A 20669-nucleotide genomic window follows, 5' to 3' on the forward strand; every position below is an offset into this window, starting at 1 on the left:
TCTACCCATGTCAGGGGGGTTAAAATTAGATGATCTTTGAGGTCCTTTTCAACCCGGGCCATTTTATGATTCTATGATTATAAAGATGAAGGGATAAGTGAAGAAAACTGTTGGGAAAGCCAAGGTAACAGAAGAACTCCTAGCCCCATTCAATTTTTTTTTCCCCTTTTCTTTCTAGTCTAGAAGAAGTAATTATTCTACTTTTCCCAGTGAAATAACCTATGAAAGAGTCTCAGGATCATCATCTTCCTTCCTATTCTTCATACCACAATATTCCTGTGAAAAAAACTTGAATGAAACCAATGATATAGGAAAATACATTAATTTTCATCCTATAAATTGCAAAGGGTGCTTTCTTCATTACATCAATAGTTTCATAAACTTGACTGGTTTTATTTTCACACGGTTGGATTTTGTGATGCATCAGCCTAAAACTCCTCTCATTTCTTAAAGGCTGATGGTCCCAATCTCCCTTCTGTCCATTCAGTTTCATTACCTTTGCCCCAACTCAACATTCAATGCATCCACTTGAATTTACAGTAGACAGAGAGAAGTCCATTTCTCAGAGGACGCAGGAATTGATTTTTGTATGGATTGCCAGGTTGTGAATAAAGGTTCCTGGAAATCTCATTAACACCAAACTCAATCAGCAGGAAGCATTCACTGCTTGACATCTTCCAACAAAAGCAACCTTGTTATAACAGAAGAATCTCCAAGAAATAAAACCCAGTACTCTTGGATGGCTCACTATGATAACCTGATTTGTAAGTTGGATAATTTATCAGTATTAGAGACCACATTTGCAGCAGCTACAACCTGAGAATTTAAGGCCTCATCAGAACATCAGTTTTGATAACATTTTTCCCAAGCTACAGTGAGCATTAGAATACTAGGAATGTTTTAGGAAATCACCTTACAGAGCTCATGAAGATGAATGAAAATTACCAACGCTAAACAGAAGATGCAAACATATATTTCAAGCTACTTTGTCAGGAACGTCAATCTCAGAAAAGAAGCAGCCTTACATCAAGAGGCAGACAGTAAGCTAATCTGAACATAAGGAGAGACGTACAAGTACAAACTAAGAAATTGCAGCATGCTGATCTCAGACACAGTCTAATTTCTCTTCTTCAATTCCGAAGCGAAAAAGTCCCTAGAGCAGAACAGACATGCATGAAAGATGATACACAGAATTGCCAGCAGCATTTTTTCTACATGTTGCCAAATGTACATTACACAAAATTGTCATTAAGAGTTAGCTTATTACATTTTACAAGGCTACAAATCTCCTTGAATTAAATATGCATGAGTCTTGCTTAGAATACTGAATCTTGCAGTGTTTTAAAAGAAACAACAGAAATTTGCCTTCTAAACTATATATTCTAATACATAAATTATAAAATGATGAGTTTTAATTATACAGAATTCATCATAATGTATCTAGATTAAAATAGAAAGAAGTGTATTTTATATCCTTGGTTTCACAAGGAAATATTTATACAATTTTCTCAAGATCAAAAGAGTAAAATCTAACCAGTGGAACACAGCATGTACTCCACAATCCTTTGGCGTTCCTAGTAGCAAGCTGGCTGAAATGCTTGGAGTTGAAAAACAGAAAAAAATAAAGAAAAAAAAAAAGGTACCCTAAAATACACCAGCACATATATTCTCTTTTAAGCGGTCTGCTACAAAACTAATGCAATTAAAAATCGCATTTTGAGGAGAGCAATTTGGATAATGAGAAAGGAAAACTCCTCCTACAGGGGGGGGAGGGGAAGAGCACACTATAGGAGAAAATGGAAGAGGCCTGCCCACTCTTGGTGAGAAATTAATCCTTGCAGTTCTGACTTAGGAACAAGGAAGTCAGCGGCTCTAGGAAACTGCCAAGAATTTGTATGGCAGAGCTGTTTTCTGAGCACTGCAATGATGGAAAAGAAGTTTGGGCTGTATTAAAAGAAGCCACTCAGAGAACTTGATTAGTTGCTGTCCACAGAGAGGGGTATTCTCACATTAAAAGTAGTGGTTCTGACATTGGTTGTTCATCTTGTCCCATAACCAGTTTGAAAACACTACAAAACAACAGATTTGGCCACATAAGACTTTTCACCCCTTCACTATTGAGTATGACCACACAAATGTTGGTTGGACACATAACACAAGTTCGGCTTTGAAGAATGGGACTGAGCAACTGCAAAGAACCTTGCCCTGCTTCTCTGCCACTGGCAGGCATCTTCCATTCTGTCACTGGCAGAACAGTTTCAGATGGCTCCCAGCGTCAGCCACTTTTTCCCCTATCCTGTTTCCTCTCCCTTAATTATACCACATGTCAAACTGTTAATGTAGCTATGCTCTTAGCAGGCAAACAGCTGAAGTTGCAGAGAATTAGAGAAAGAGGTAGATGACAATGATTGGCAAACCACAATGGTAACGAGTTTAGCAGTTTTAACGTTGCTACGAGTAAGATGGGGAACAGAAAGAGAGATTCAGCACAGCTATTTTATAAGCAGAAGTATAATGCATTTAAAAGACAGAATTGTGTTTGTAAAGCAAGTGAACTGTTCTTCATAGGGTGAATTTACCTATATCCATCAAGTGAACACTGAAATGTTCAGTGAGTGGTCACTGAGCAACTCTAGCAGAAGCAGACAAACTGGAACAGCTTTACAAACAGCTGTCTTCTTATCTGATAGATTTCTAAGAGGTTTTTCAGCTTACTTATATTCCCATATATCCTTTTTGCAACTGTCTTAAAAAGACTGAGTCCTTCCTCTAGAACATAAAGCTGACTAGCTCTATTACAGCTGAGAACAATGTAGAAAACATCATTGTTGATTCTAGTGGGAAGCAACAACGTCTGGAACATACTTTACAAACTCTGTCACCCTCAAGATCAATCAAATTTAACATTAAGGAGTACCTGTCACCAATGTCTTTCCAACGCAAGTGCTAGCAAAATGCAAAGGGATAACAACGAGCGTGCTTGTATGAAATCTGAGCCTGTAAGCTAGATTTCTGTGAGAAAGCATCACATTTGTGAAATAACTTCAATGGAATCTTTCAAAAATCTTAGGATAGTGAGAGAGGAAAGGCACAGCCATGGCAGCAAAGTGAACAAATCCACCTGTCACCAATTCAGCAGGAATTCAACAAAGGATAACATACTCACATACTCACATTGAGCCATACCTCTCTGTTGACACTGGGAACAGTACCTGCTCATTTTATAAGCTGTCTCATAAAAGTCATTTCTGTAGTATACAGAAGTATATTCCTCCTCAATAGAAGGAGTGCATGACTTTTATAGACCTGAAGAATTCAGAAAACTTTTTTCTTGATGTAAAATAAATTTAAAGTCTGGACAAAGCACTTGAACCTTATAGTTAGCTGATGTGGAGCCAGAGGTAATGGTTTTGGCATGGGAGATCCAGAAGTTATGCTCAAGTGGAAACCAAAGACCTCTTGGCTTTAAAAAACAAAACAACAACCCTATTACAATGACAGTGATAAAAGCTGAGAGAGGATATTACGTGAAGTACCAATGCCTATTTACCAAAATCCTAACAGAGCTGGACCAACACTGTGGTTGCATTAGACAGACAACTCCTAGATGTTTACACTGATTAGATTATTTAGCCCTTGGCTGCTTGTGGATTTGTGCTTCAAAAATGTGAAACACGGAAAAGGTCTGAAAAGAACCGAGATTCAGAGGGATATCGGCTCAGGTGTTGACACTCCAACACATAACACACAAGTGTTGCAAACTGTCATATGACAGAATAATCTGCCCCAAGAAGGTATCACAAAAGATTCAAGTTTTAGACTCTCACTTATAACTGGGAAAAAAAAAATAAAATAAAATTAAAAAGACTTCTGGGATGCTAGAAACTGATTTGAAGAGTGGTATACAAAGGGAAAAAGAGTGAACTGTTCATTAGGAACAGAGGACAAGTGATTTTGTCTTAGTGATGGCCAAAGAATATGGAATAGACCGAACAGTGTTCAACTCTCTGCATCCTTTGTGCAAAAGAGTGCAGGATATGCAGCAGCATTCACCAACCAATAGCACTGCCTAGCTCCCTATATTCAAGCACCTATGGATTATACCCACCTGTATTTAAGTCTGTGCGATCTTGTAATTGTAAATACACATGTGACTGCAGTCAGAAATTTTCAATAGAAGAGAAACAGAAAAGGTGCTGGCAGATTAGTGATACTGCCATAATTACTGTTCTGAGGAAAAGCAGTAAGGGAACCATCTCCCTTATGTATAGCTACCAAACATTTCACACCTAAAATCACCTTTTCTTCACCCTAAGGAAAAAAAAAAAAGGCTTTTACAATTCACTCCTCAGCCAATAACTGATTCTTAAATAGTAAACTACACCACAACTTGATTTAAAATTTTACTGCTCTTCAGAACTCCAGTACACAGTAGATCTCATAATATACAGCCATTACCTAAAATAAGTAATATGCCTCTTTAGTTCTTTACTAGCTGTGGATTTTCTTTTAAATTAATCAAAATGTATGTAAGCAGAGTGCTTTAATCCAGTTTAGAGCTGAGCTGGAATATTTAAATATTTATAGTTGTCAAAAATATTAAAAACAAACAAACAAGCAACTTGCCTGCTGGACGCTAAAAGTTTTAATAACTTTTTTCCTCTTTTTTTTTTTTTCTGATCAGTCCAGTCACCATCAATCTTCCTAAGAAGTCAGTTCATTTAGTTCATTAGTATGTTTGCAGAGAGACACTGAAGATCTTTGTAAACAATTGAATAATCTACCAAACATGACAGAGGACAAAACCATATTTCTTTTGAAGGCCTAGCAAAATATGCAAGCAAATGTCATGGAAACAGAAGCTTTCTCCATGGTAACATCATCCCTGGTACGGCAGCTAACCACCCTCATTTCTAGCATGCTCCAAGCTGTAGTATTAGCTTAGTACCAGTTTTCATTTTAGTGGATTTCTGCAACATTCCATATATCCAGTAGCTGTAAAGTATTAATAAAAACAGTATTAGTTCAGAAGCATTTAATGTTAAAACCAAAGCAGAATACAAGGGCAAAGTGATTGACTGCGATAAGGCAAGTCTCAGTAAAGAACAATTATATTATAGCTGTTTCCTATTATACCATCTGACTCACACTACAGTTGTCAGATATGCAAATATCTTGCACGAATTGCACAGAAGGAGCCATGGTATATTAGGGCACAATTCATCTTTGCAGCTAAGTAATCCATGCTACCTGCCTTTATATAGAAGTGCCAATTTTTACCAACCAACTTAAGCAACCAAAACTCTCAAAACTTGCTGAAGACTCTTAGGTCCACTGCAGCTGCTGTCCACAGAGATGGACCAGCTTTGTGCACAGAAAGCTGATCCACATAGATTATTTCCAATGAATAATTTATTTGACAAATTAGGTCCAATTCATGAAGCATCTGTAAGCAGCTCGAGACTGACAAAACCTACTACCCAAATTCATCCTGCGCCAATGCTTGCCAAGCATTTTCCAATCTGACCGACACTAAAAGTTTCGCTTCTGATTGTTATTAGATAAAAGTCAGATGACATTACATGCCCATACATTCAAGAAACTGAAATGGATCATCTGTAGAAGCATGGGAAAAAAGAAATACATTCCCCATGATATTTTTGCAAGTAAAATACTAGGTCTCACATAAACATTTAAAGCATAAAAAATGCAGTGCATCTTGCAGAAGTTTTGAACAAATATTCACAAAAATTGTCTACCTGGTTGTTCTGATCCATGTATACAAGTTATGAGAAGCGGAGTCATATATCTTTTCAGGTTCAAATATTTCAATGAAATGTAAAGCTTAAATCAAAATCTCTAACAGTAAGGAAAGCATCGAGACTGCAGTACTTAAGTTTCTGAAAATATGAAAAAAATGTAACTGCATCTGTCATATTAAAAATGACATTAAAAAATATTAGTTTGCAGCTAATTCCGCTGCTAAGACTATTGCATAGGAACACACTGCCTAAAAACTAGCAAAAATTGATATCTGCCACTTCTCTCCAACTAAACTTTGTTTACTTTGCTTATCACAAAATGCAGACACATCATTTAAAACATATTTAGATAGAAACTGTGAGCTTTACATTTTATATATCAGGACACAAAAGGAACAACCCTGAGATACTGTTGATTCTGTACAAAGAACCCTGTACACAGTAAATCTTTCTCACCTATTCTGAGTTCATCCTACGCCTGCTGAATCCTGTGCTCAATTTACCATTAACAATGGAATATTTCCCAAACTACTTTGCATTATCTTTTATTCTCCTGTTGTTTTATTTCTTCATTGCTAGCAGAAGAAGCCATGTTTTCACTTAATAATGGCAACATCAATTTACAGTCTGACAAATCCCTAAGACGCATATTTTAATTGCTTTCACAAGTTGATAGTTCTCTCCAGAGAATCCCGTTTTGCATAAAATACGTTTTGTTTCAGTGGTTGGATCTTCTTGGGATTTCCAGTGATCACTGTTTGGAAACAAACTAACTTTGTCAGCTCAAACTTGTCAAAACTTTCAAATAGCAGCTTGCAAGTGTACTAATTGCTTCTTTTAATAGGCAATTCAAAGTACACAGAACATCCTCATTTCTGAAGTCCAGGATGCTACCAGCTAAGATTTTTACTTCTACCCTTTCAGAATGAACCAGCAGACAGATCCCAGCTGCACACTGTCTTGGTGGAAAGCTTCCACATGAAGAAGATAATTTCATTTCAGAAACATAACTACCAGCATTAAGAGAAAATAAGACTATGTTTATCTGGAATAAATATGGTGGTGGCGTTCATTGGCTTTGTATACCTGACTTCTACAGTTCTGGCATGAAGCCCAGCAGTGCCGTTCAGCTCTATACTCAGAAGCACATAACCTGCATGATACAATCATATCTAAATTATTCAGTGGAAGACTGAATGGAATTTTCTTGAAAAACAACTGACAGCTTTCATGCTCAGCTCAAGACTTGTACTCTTCAAACGCTCCACTTTTATGGGCCTTTTTATTTTTTTGGAAGTGTTGAAGACTAAAACAGCTGACAAATGGAATTACTAAGGAAATTAAAAATACTAGAAGCCAAAATGAGATCAAATTATCACAACACTGTTCTGTTGTACCTCCTTAATGGAATATAATTTAGCAGACATCTCAGCCTTGCACAGCTTTCTGTGAGATATGAGGAGCATAGCATGTACTGCACAGTATGCAATCTAAATATGTTATCAAATACACACAGCTACATTTCAAGATTTATCTGATAATACATGTTACAAACTAAAAGATGTATTTCAATAACTGCAAAAATTCAGTCACTTATTTTGGATATTGATCCTCCATTTTCAAATTTACTGTGTATATGAACAGAAGAGTAAACATTTCAAATTACGAGTGAGAGCAATGCAAAACATATCATTCTAATTTTTAAAGACTGTGTCTAACATTAACAGCACTTTGGCCATCCAGATACCAGAACGTACACGTCAACATTTCTCTGAAAACAAGCCTGCTTGTTCAAATCTCAGGTTTATAGAGAATCGTCCTGATATATTAGGATACTGCCCACTCTGAAAACAGCAGGATGGAGATCTACCTAAATATTCTGCCTTAGCCTGATACAAATCACTGTTTTTACTACACTGCTATGCCCCAACAAAGAAAAAATAAGAACATTTCATTAAGGATCTTCATCGAAATGAATAAAACCTGTTGGCTGTCTTGTTCTAGCATGCACAGAAGAAAGTTATGGGAGAAAACAACTGCAACGAGGTCGTTTTTCCAGATACTTTCCTAAAGTCTTTTCAGTTGGAGTAAAAGAGGTTAGATGAATTGTATGTGAGGTATTCTATTTGTTGATAGCAATTCAAGGATATGAAGAAAACAGACTGTTGCTGAAATACTTTCCGCTGTGCATTCCAGTTTGCAAGTCCCTACTACTCTGTCAACTTCTCAGCAGTGATAAGATTCTGTAAGATACAGGATGAGTAGGAGCACTGCCATGGAGACAGCCGATCATTCATGGCTGCCTATGTCAAGGATCAAGAGTTGAACTGACTTCTAAGATGATTTAACATAGAATTCTCACTGATTCAAAGCAAATTATTTCACAGAATCACAGAATTGTAGGGGTTGGAAGGGACCTCCAGAGATCATCGAGTCCAACCCCTATTTCCTAGACTTCTCTTTCTGGTGATAAAATTGAGTTTTGTTTTTCAAAGCTGATCCATGATAATTTGTGTGATACAAGCTTATTAAAAGCAGGTATGTTTTGTTAAGGGTGAATAATTGCTTTGGTATTCTCACCTGAGCTTCTTGTTTATAATACATACACACGATGTTTATTTCTTGTAGCTACAAAATGTGCAACCTGACACAGTGGGGAGTGTGAAGGAAGTGCTCTCCACAAGGTCCTTGGAAGGACCTCGAGACAAAGAAGCTATGCAAAAAATCAAATTTGAAAGCCTTGGCGATTAATGATTCTGCTTATCCCAACAAAATATATCTTATCTTACATCTAGCAGCATCTAAAAAGAGAGTATTTGAGACAATCTCTCAAATGGTACGCACAGACATCATTATATTATGATATTTTGGCAATCCTAAGGCTGACCAATACACATAACAAAGTATAAGAAATAGATCTTTGCTGCCTAATGCTGTTGTCAGGCACAGTGGTTAAACTGCACAACAGAAGTTCAAGAACCTGTTTAGATAGCTACTGAAAATTAGATTAATCACCTGGGAAATCAGAGAATATCAGGTGCTATAGGTCTTAAGCAAACAAATGAGATAACATATCAATTAGAATTAACACTTCCCTTAGGTAATCAGACTTAAGTCACTGACATCTACTCAACCATTTAAAAAAAAAAAAAAAAAAGGAAGTCAGGTTAAACAATTTTGGCAAACAGCACATACAACTGCTTCTCTAAATGTACCAGCAAACCAACAGAAGAGATTTAAGCACAGAAAACCTCACTATGGCATTTTCTTACTCTATTCAGAACTAAAAATGACTCAGTGTCTGCTCCTCTCTGGTTGTGTTCTGACAAATGTGGATGTTATGAGTTTGTATTAGTAAGAAATCATCAAATTTCTTGAGGAATGAATTACCTCAGGAAATCATTGAAGTTTACTGTGTTTGGAAATCACAGCACTTTTATCTAGGATTCTAACAATTCAATTAAGTGAGGCTTAATTAATTTAATTAGATGCTACTCATTAACATTTCCACTGCTACTTTTCCTTAATTTTCCAGTTTTTCTAATTTTCTGGTTTTTCGATTTTCAAGAAAGGTATAAAACGAATCACCTCAAGAAAGCAAAGCAGAACTGAATTGGTATAAAAATATTTCTTGTATAGTCACAGAAAAAATAAACTCAAAAGAAATAGTGTATTGCCAATACATTTTAGTACATTCATAAAGCATATGATAGGATGGTATATTTGCAATATGACTAGCAATTTAAGAGACAAACTGCTATGAACATTGCCATGGAAATTGAGTATAACAACTACTCATAGGCAGAAAGGAGTTGTAAAGCTCAGTGGTATTTCAGGAGATTGACAGCAGACTCTCTGTGAAAGGAAAACCTGCAGCAGCACAAAAAGTGCAAAAAACATACATTATGATTGTTCCTAAAACTTCACACACCAGCACTGATACACCAAGACAACATGTGGGTCTATCTGAAGCCATTACTTGTATTGCAGTAGGAATACTTAATAACTGATGCCCTGTCACTTGTAGACATGATGTTCAATCTTCAAACATAGGTCAACAACTGACTTGGTATACATTTAAAAATTTGCAGAGGATCCAAAAAAACATGTACTGTGGAAGGACACGCTTACCAATTATACAGGATTTTTTTATTTTTTTTATTTTTTATGAAAAAACTGGCATTGCTTAATGAAACAAAACATGGCCTTTAAGAGATATTTCATTTGGTGGCGTCTCGCTGATAGTTCATTTAATGTTAGCTTCAGAGATGTCTGGGTAAACTTTTATAAGGACAGAAAAGAATAACAGCTACTGTACAGTCATAACAGGACAAACAATTAACAGGCAACCAAGCACTTCAGACCACCATGAAGTCTACCAAGGAAAAGGAAGGAAGATGTACTGAAAACTCACTCAGTGTTAGCCAGTAATAAAAATCTGTTTATTATTCTCCTTTCATTCTCAAGGCTAAGCTTTCTGTTAGTATTCAATATTGAGAGTCATGATTTAAATAATTCAGCATTCTTTAAAAGTAATCTTTATCTTTTTTAGTTCAGTAGCTGTCCTTCTTCCTTCACTGAAGTCATCCTGAACTCACACAACCGGACTTCACCCCTCATCCAAAATAAGAACACAGAGAAGTACAAAAGAGAAATCAGCCTGAGCCAGAACAATCAGTGAGCTCAGGAGGCAAAAAGGTGAAAAAGACAGTAAGATCTGATACAAACTTCCCACAATCAGTCATCTTCTTTAGGGCTTCCTAACTGATGGCCACCTAGCCTTCTTTTAGGCTGCTGAAGTAATAAAATAATTCCTACATCCTCTTCCCAGGCAAGGTAAAGTTCTAGCCAGCAAAAGATCAGTTATTAAGAGATTACTAGCAGAAAAATTAGATAGTTGCTGGCTGAAAGCATGATTTATAAGGCAGATTACAGAAGTAATTTCACTGATGAGTGGGTAAAGGTCAGAGCTGATTCTGCCATCAAAAGATAAGAGGCAATTTTTGATATTTTCAATAAAACCACACAGGTTAGCAAACCACAAGCTTTCTAAAACATGTGTATGGTCTTGATTGCTGTTTTGAAACAATCTTTCAGAAACAATGGTTGAAAGCTTCCAATCTTATTCACAACTTACTGATTGTTCTCTAAGTTGTTTGGTTTTTGCTTGCAAACTAATCTGCTCATTGTCTGGGGCACAATCATTGGGCAACATACCTGTCCATGAAGTTTCCTGCTGGCCTGTTTCACTCCTCCCTGCTCTGCCAACCTGTTACATGTAGAGGGATCAGAAAGCTGATCAAATGGAATGGAGCTGACTTAACTGTACAGGAGTTGTATCAGGAGCATCTTAAATGGATAGAAAATGATGCAAGGAAAAGGAGTGTTATGAAGCAGGGACATGAAAGGGAAACCAAAAGAAATGTGGGAAACAGGCTACTGGATAAAGATGCATGGAAAGGAAACAGAGGAAAGGAAGAATACAAAGGGAAGAAGAGAAACAATAGTAAGAAAACATTGTCTTGTATTTGTCTTTCATTATGGAGTTGTTAGAGAATGGTTGGTATGACGGGCGTGTGGGATTTACTGTGATGCACACTTCGCATCAAATCACCTACAAAGCATTCTTAAGTGATAAACCAGAAAGAAAATCTCCATCACTTGCACTAAACATACTCTTCTCATGATCTGTGAAAGCTGTGAAGAAGATGGGAGGCTTCTGTCACTGTCTTTTAATTGTCATTGTGAAACAAAAGCCCTTCTCATACCCTGGGTAATATACAAGATGAATAACAACTCAAGCGGTGAGTTAAGTAGGAAAAATAATGCACTGTAGTATGATCATGCAAAACAAACTAAACTGCACAGACAGAAAATGACCTCTTTTCTCCTTAATGCTGTTTCTACCATCACCAGACACAACACAAATCAAATTTCTGCTTCAGTACAAGAAACTCGCTATTCATAACGAGTTTACAAAGAAAGACAACAAAAGATAACAAACTACATTATACCTAACTAAAACCATAAATTGGGTAGTAAAACATTTTCACAAATCTCTTCTCATCAAAGCATGATGGCTTCTCAAAACCAAACCAATTCTCAAGTACTTTGATGAAAAATCTCTTCAAACTCAGAGCAATTAGAGGCTGCTGAAATCACTCCTATTCAGAAATCACTTCAGGTATTCTGATTTTTATCATAAGACATAATTAAACCAAAAAGTAACAAAGTATTTTTCTCCATCTGTTTCTACTCCTAATGCCAGTGTTGCCTATGCTAGTGAGGAATATATCCATATTTTCTGATCTGGAAACAAGCATCTAAGACCAGAGATGAAGAGAAGCTTCTCTGACTGAACATCGAAAAGACGTTCAAGCGGACAACAAATAAGATCCACGCTCTTTATATTATATAATGAGTTAATTTCTGTACTCTCATTAAACTACTAAAGGTATGGAAAGTGTTTTATTGTTTTTCCCCTCAATTTTTCCTGTCTGTAAATGGCCACCTACCATTCTCTGCTGCTTCTTTATCCTTCTTCTGTGATCTTGTAATTCACATTGACTTTTGCATTATTCTTCTTCAAAATGCATGTGAGACTTCAGGAGCTCTCAGATGATGATCCCTAAACTTCCCTGTCTTCCTGTGGATATGCCATGGTCTCTTCAATTGAGACAAACTGTTTTTTTAATCAAGTTCCGCAAGCCTCGCCATAACAAAAATTCAGGCCTCTACCTCACTCAACAATAGGTGTCTTTCTCTTAAAAGTGGTATAATACATCACACAACTGCAACTATAATACAAAAAAAATATATATTAAATTATTATTATCAAGGGATCATTTATGCATTATTATATTGTTGCCCTTGTGTTACTACCTATTGTATTTCCTACCACATAGAATCACAGAATCACCAAGGCAGGAAAAGACCTCCAAGATCATCCAGTCCAACCTTCCACCTACCACCAGTATTTCCCACTGAACTGCATCCCTCAGTAGAACATCTACATGCTTCCTGAACAACTCCAGGCATGGTGACTCCACCACCTCCCTGTGCAGCCCATTCCAGCACTGACCACTCTTTCAGACAAGTTTTTCCTAATGTATAACCTGAATGTTGAGGCAATTCCCTCTAGTTCTATTGCTAGTCACATGGGAAAAGAGGCCTACAGCCATCTCACCACATCTCCCTTCAGGTAGTGCAGAGCGCAGTAAGGTCTCCCCTGATCCTTCTCATCTCCAGACTAAATAATCCCAGTTCCCATTAAAAATAAAAAAGCAGTATCAGCTATCTATATTAGCTTAAACCTTTCAAATTTATCAGTTTTAGCTGACTAACTACCAACAAGTGTACAATAATTTCTTTTACACTGAATATGTTATTTGCATTTTCTCAGCTACAGAAACCACGAGAACACTGCACATTGCTTAATCTAGGAAAACCACTTTAATAACAAATGCAATGAACTTCTGTTTCATAAAACCTGAAATAATGCTGAAATTTGAACATTATATTGGGCTAAGCAAATATAACCCATATTTTAAAGATGAAAAACTTTTACAAGCATTTATGCAAGCAAACTGTTGTTTTATTGGGTTATAAATTTCTCAGTATGCTAAATCAGAAAACAAGTTCTAGAAACACAAAACGTATCAGATATTACTTTACTGCAGCAGCAAGGATAAAAAACACACATTCTTCAGTAATTTCATTTCAAGTAGAAAATATCATTTCAAAATTAACTACTGTAGATCTCCATAGTTTAACCTCTAATACTCAGAAAACTGGCTTTGAGAAGCCTTTACAATTGCTTGAGGTTTTGACAGTATTCTGAGACATTATCAGGATTTGCTATGCAAGTATGAATTTTTTTTCTCCCACTAGCTTTGCTTTGAATTTGAAATAGCTACATATAAAAAGAAAGTAAGTTTGTGGTCTAGTTATCATTTATTTTGTGGTTAGTTGTTGTAGAACTTGCAATAAAGAGTTTAATCTTATTTCCAGATGAGCACGTCATTAGCACTGCTTGATGAGATCAGCAATATGTGAAGTTTGTCAGAAAAAAAAGTTTTACCTGAAAACCGAACACAAGTATTTTCTATGAGTAACATGAAGGGTAGAGTTCTCTGTCAAACTGCCAGTAGTCAAAATCTATTCCTTTTGCAAGCTAAGAAAAGATGTCAGTGTGGATGATGTTACAGTCACAGTCTAAAGCAACATAAAGTACACATTGCAGTGTGATGCTGTACTCAAATCAGCAGTAGCAGGAACAGGTTGGAAGAGGTCCTGCTACTGAATTCCTTTAAAGCCATTTTCCTGCTTGAGAACTAACTATTTATAACTGTTGTTTCTGGATGTCTGCAGTGCTTTTGATGACTTCCCCCACTACAGTTACACATCATTATACTGCCTAAACCTTCTACTAAAATTTTAATGTGTGAAACATCCTTAAGAAAAATAATGCAAGAGCTCAAACCAACAGGTCATGCAGTCAGAAAAAAAATCTTCATTTATATCATATCATATTAGAAATGCACAAAAAATGTGAGCTGATTTCTGAAAATTACTGCCATGAATTAATCTGTGAATTAACAGTCACACATACTATAACTTGAATTGCAATTAGGTGAACTTAAGTTGTCCGAGGAACTGGAAAAATCAGAACCAACTTTGAAAAGTTGTCCTAACCAAATTAAAGATTAAGCAGTAGATGGGAGGATGAAAGGAGAGGGAGGGTAAGAATTTCATTTGGGGTGAAGGGGAAAAAAAATCAGTTATTGCACTACTTACTCCTGTAGGCTGAAATATCAATCCATCCACTTCATGGCTAACTTCTCTAGCAAAGCTTCCTTCCAGGAGCTACAAAATAGAACAGATTTTTTTTTTCCAATTTTCCAGAAAGAAACATTTTACAGTATTCCACTCGAAAGTAGATTATTTAGAGGCATTTTCAAAAATTCTTGTTTTGCAGACTGCTCAACTGTAGCATAACAAAGCAACACAACAACACTACTGCAAAACAACCATCTGAATCAACGTGAATCTCCCATGTTCCATTTTACGTTCTGAAAGATTCCGAATTCCGTATGGATGTGACTGCATCCCTTGAGATGCATTTACCCATAGGAAAAAAACATCTCCATATGCAAACTAATGAAACTAGCTAGTTAACAGTAAGGAAAACAGATCATATACTTCCATGCTAAATTATGACCTGCTTAAGCAAAAGTAAGTAACTAGCGAGTGCTACGATCTATAGATAATAGCAAAAATAACAACTACCAAAATGTAGTTATTACTTTATGTTTTACTGTACAGATGAAGAATTTGTCTGAGTTCCAAGTGCTTTTAGTAACAATTGATAAACTCTGACATGTAAGTTACCACACTGTCATGAAACATAGCAAATACAGACATCTGACAATCACAAGCAGTTATAAAAGCAGCATTCTGGCCTAGATTGTTAGCTTTGCACTTCGTACAGTTAGCCTTCGTACAGTCAAAGAGCCACTGAATGCATTATTTAAATTAAGTAACAACCTCTGCCCTCAATAAAGGGCAAAAATATTAAAGGAGTCAAGGAACAGCATTTGTATCTTACTGTGGGTTGCAAAAGTCAATGCAGTGCAGTTAAACACTTAACAAATCAAAAGCTTAATATTTAAAAAAATATATATATAGTCGTTAAAGTAACAGTAAAACATGTTATTTCATCTAAAACTGAAGCTATTTATACACAATAAGTGATCTGTTTGTTATGGAAAGTGTTCACTTTTTTCCTTATCCACACAGTTACTGGCATACTCGTACCTGTGACTGCATAAACAAGTACAGCCTTCACTATAGAACTTGTAGATACAGCATAACTGAATATCACACTTGATGAGAGTACTTCCATGTGATAAAGAACTTAAAAATATTCACTCTGAGTAAGAAGTCTGCCCATGAAACAGTGGTTGTCAACGTACAGAACAGATATTTGGAATCTAGTTGTAGCACGCCTTGATCCATTATCATTTGAAATTTACAACTGGGGCTCACATTGAATAAATTATCCAATGTTACTCAGATCTTTCATAAATTCATTGTTAATCTTTGCTTCAGCACAATACATTGGAAAATATTTCAATAAATACTCCCGGGACATTTTAAAAACCACAATTTTAAGTCTTCTGGAGATAACTTTCAATGTTACTGAGTGATACAGTGCTGTTCCAAAATTTACCGGCCCATGGGAAGTCTGTAATAGGAATACACTTGACATTTTAAAAAAACATATGGTAAAGATTTCATTAAATTCAAGCACCAAAAAACCCTCACTCCAAGTAATTTAGAAAGAAAATCATTGAAAATAAGGTACAGATTTAAAATTAGCTATTGCTGTATTTTATTAGGTGCATTTCCAAGGCTTGTGAAGGGCTTCTAGAATATGCCTTACGAGGAGACACTGAAGGAACTAGGGCTGTTTAGTCTGGGCAAAAGGAGACTGAGAGGAGACCTTATTGCTATTGCTCTCTTCCAATATCTGAAAGGCATTTACAGCGAGAGTGGGGTTGGTCTCTTCTCACCGGTGACAGGATGAGGGGAAATGGCCTCAAGTTGCACCAGGGTAAGTTTAGGTTGGATATCAGGAAACACTTCTCTACAGAAAGAGTTGTTAAGCACTGAAATAGGCTCCCAGAGAGGTGGTTGAGTCACCAGCCCTGGATGTGTTTAAAAAGTGTCTGGATGTGGTGCTCAGGGACATGATTTAGTGGAGGGTTGTTAGAGTTAGGGTAGTGTGGTCAGGTTGTGGTTGGACTTGACGATCTTTAAGGTCTTTTCCAACCTGAGCAATTCTATGACTCAGCTCATTAAAAGACATTAACCAAAGCAGCAAAGCAAACCCCTTCACCTCTGTTTTTGCTTATAATTTCTTACAGGAACTATAATTTTAGGACAAGTTTACTTTGGTATTGGAGCTTACATGAAACCATATCATTTAGTCTTTCCCAAAATACAACTTCAGAACATAGAAACACTTTCTCATTTGGAGTTTGCAGCAATCTAAGGTATAGAATTACTATAATTAACTGTTTTCTCTGTAGCTCTCTCCACTCTGGTCTACCTGAAGTTCTAGAGAATTACATTAAAGCACTACTACAAGTTCATAAAAGAGGTGAAAAGTGCAATTCTAAAAAAAAAAAAAAAAGAAATTAAAAAAAAAATCTGTATTTAACATTTCAAAATTACACTCCAGTATTCCTTTTTATTCACCACTCCAACAGAATTAGGAAACTCAAGCGATTGCTTTTTATCAACTTGACATCCTGTTGCAGGAACTGAACTCATTCTCTTCATTTCAGAGTTCCTCAGTAATCTTAATAATACATCTTTTCTGAAATGCCAATTAGGCATCAAAGACAAAAGAATTTTAAAACCAGAATAGATAATTAAAGCCCTTCGTGCTCCTGGCTATTCTGAGTCCATTCTCATTACGTCAATTACAGGTATTTTCTATTACAGGATTCTAGAAGCAAATTTTTATTAAAAAGAATAGGGAAGAAGGGAACAGAAATTTTATCTCAGCTTTTTCCTATACACTGTTTCTCAGAATTAAATTTTTCAGAGGTCATCTATGAAAAGCAGGACACAGATCCACTGAATACTGCAGAAAGTTTAAACTGACAGGATAACGAGCAGAGAAGGAACACGTGACATATAAGCAAATATTTCTGACACCAGAAATATAATTGGTGTAAGGCTTTCATATTTATGAACTTTAAATGCAGTTATCTCAGTTTATCTTACACAAAATGACGTACAATTTTCCACACATATTAGAATTCCTAATTAAAGTTGAACAGAACAGTCTTTAATCGGCACCATGATAAATGGCACACCTGCCTGACTGGGATTACTGCCAGGGATCAGATAAAACGCAATGCATCTCAGTGGCATTTTATAAAAGATGGGTAAATGATGCATGCAAGCCAATTCCTCTGGCATGCTATTCCTCGTGGTCTCGTGATACACATTTCCACCTGTGAAACTCTTTCTTCACTACTTGCAGCTTACAGTGAACCTGGTAATGAGCCATTTATTCACCTTACAGTTTTATTTAAGTATTATTTAAAGCTGAATCTAGTTAAAAATAATTGCTATATCTAATGACAGCCATATAATAAAGAGAATGGTAGAATCCCATGAAACGACTGGAGCTTTATGAAGAATAAAAGGATTTCTCTTTGCTCTTTAAGGTCAGAGGCAGCCATATGTCATTAAAAGCATTGCTAACAACGGGTGATGCTGATTTTGCTAAATCACTGAGCCGGTCAGTAGAATTTATTGGGTGGATAACTGAAAAAATCATGCTTTAGAGATCTCTCTGCAAATAACAATAAAGAAATCACTTGGCTCCTCCAGCAGGAAGAGGAGAAAAAAAAAAAAAAAAAAAAAAAAAAAGCAACTGTGTGAATAAATTCCACATAATCCTGGCATTTTTTTAATTAATATTGGTGTAATTCTGAGACAAGCCATGCAATTCTTAGGAATTTCCAGATGTAATTTTATTTATATGTTCAATTAGTAATGTGCCTTCACTTTCCCCTACAAAAAAATCTCATGACAACTCAACATATTGAGAGTTATGCAGATTCCAAATCACAGTACTGTATCCAGGCCTGAGGCCCCCAGTACAGGAAGGGTGCGACACTGTTGGAATGGGTACAGAGGAGGGCCATGAAGATGATCAAAGGACTGGAGCACCTCTCTTACGAAGAAAGGTTGAGGGAGTTGGGCTTGTTTCCTTTGGAGAAAAGAAGACTCTGGGGAGACCTCACTGCAGCCTTCCAGCACATAAAGAGAGCTTACAAGCAGAAGGGGGGATGACTTTTACGTGGTCTGGTAATGACAGCACAAAGGGAAATGGCTTTAAACTAGAAAAGGAGAGATTTAGGCTAGATGTTAGGAAGAAATGTTTTACTCACAGAGCAGTGAGGTGCTGGCACAGCTGCTCAGAAAACTGTGGGTGCCCCATCCCTGTAGGTGCTCAAAGTCAGCTTGGAAGGTCCCTGGGCTGCCTGAGCTGGTGGGGGGCAGCTCTGCCCATGGCAGTGGGCTGGAACTGGGGGGCTTTATGGTCCTCTCCAACCTAAGACATTCTGTGATTTTATGATATTAAAATTTCTGCTAAGTCGTATCGACTTCCTACAATGCAATTTGCCTCAGGTCCTTGCACACAATTATTGTGGATATACTACGTCACAAAATGGAAATGTTAACAATTTTGTCCGTGTTTCTGACTCAAAACTGATACAGCTTATTCACCTAGTGAAATACTTGATGCAGAAAATAATCACTTTGGATTTTATAATACAAGACAAAATACATGCTAATTTGAATGTCTTTTTCCATTTCAGAGTTGCTCTTTGGTTCATTTAGTTTTCAGTCAAGCTACTGCAGTTCAGCATGCAGCTGCCCTGACGCAGTTTTTCACAGCCACCTTCAAGTTGCTGGCCATCTACCTGCTCACTCCATTGGGAAAGCTAGGAAAGGGAATGTAACTTATTCCAAAGACTTAGACACAAATAAACCACCAATTGAATTGTCAGTTAACTAGAATTTAAAGTGCCTTCAAGCACGAGCATCCTGTCATGCCTTGCTTCCCACAGCAACATCTTAACTGAGGCAAGGTTCAGCCCAACTCAAAGGACGAGCTCTTCATCTGATGATTACAGCCTTCAGCAAGAGACTACAAAATAATTGGCACATCCCAAGAACTGACAGGTTTTACAGACATGGGTTCATAAATAGTAAATCTCTGTAAAGACGCTGCAGATTTTTTTCAAACATATTATACAGACTTCAGAAAATATCCCATTGTTACTAGCACCTTATCTGAAAGGAAATAATTATCTTGTCTGTTCTCTAGAAGAGATGGACCACTCTGCTTATAAATGTGGATATTACTTCTGGTTTATTTTACACTGACACATTACATTTGTTTGCCAGTTTCTGTATTTTTCGGATTTATCAACTCCATTTTAAATGGCAATTTTCTGAGTAGACCTCAAAAGTATAATCCTAGAATACTCTTTAATGAGGCTTCAATTTTCCAAGTTCAAAATAATAATTAATTACTTAAACGTTGATATTTGATGAATATAAGTCATCCCAGAAAGTTCTACATCCAAAGAGGAATGTTTCCAAATGTATTCATTTAACAATATTCAATAAAACAGATAAATATATGTGAATTAATGTAATGCATATTGCATTTTGCTAAGTATATACATTTTGCTAACTCACAAGATGAACAGATTTTATGTCTATTACATTACAGCTGAAGAAAGAATCTCTGAATCTCAAATTCAGTTAAAGATTTGTAAAACAAAAACTAACATTCCCATTGGTTAGCATTCCTGGATTTAACTGAAAAGTAAACCAAAATAAAAATACTGAAAACTTGCTTCACAAAACAATTCAGCTTAAAAAAAAAATAGGACGGAAATCTGAATCTTCCTTGTTTGGGGCAAAAGAAAACTGTATCAAGAATAACCTACTGCACATTCCAGAAATCCTGACTTTCTGGATTGTACAACAGAACATCAGAAATTCTACAGAACACGTTGCACAACAAATTCAGTTTAAATGAAAATTTAAAAAGCAGTTGCTCAGATTCATCCCAACGATGACACTCCCAAAACTAATAAATATAACAGAATAATAATGGAGCCATGATTTAAATTATTTACATTATAAACTGCAGCTTTCTAACATTATATTTTGAAAAGGAAGCCTCCTGACTAATAACAAAATATGCTTGGTGGTGAGGTGTAAGCTTTAAGATGATACCAAGGCTACCCTGCAATGCTTTAAAATATTACCAACTGCAACTTCATAACAGATTAGCAGAATTGT

General features: G+C 36.3%; 1 protein-coding gene across 1 annotated transcript in view; it reads right to left on the reverse strand.

Annotated features, from left to right (window-relative positions):
• The window catches only part of RNGTT (RNA guanylyltransferase and 5'-phosphatase), a 191722-nt gene that overhangs the window by 77380 nt on the left and 93673 nt on the right, over window positions 1-20669 (reverse strand). Inside the window, exon 12 of the mRNA XM_042894031.1 lies at window positions 14559-14627. Coding sequence (XP_042749965.1) covers window positions 14559-14627 — 69 coding nt within the window. The remainder of the gene's footprint in view (window positions 1-14558; window positions 14628-20669) is intronic.

Source organism: Lagopus leucura, unplaced genomic scaffold (assembly GCF_019238085.1).
Source record: "Lagopus leucura isolate 7727_CA_CO unplaced genomic scaffold, USGS_WTPT01 Super-Scaffold_73, whole genome shotgun sequence".
In the NCBI taxonomy this organism is placed as follows: domain Eukaryota; kingdom Metazoa; phylum Chordata; class Aves; order Galliformes; family Phasianidae; genus Lagopus; species Lagopus leucura.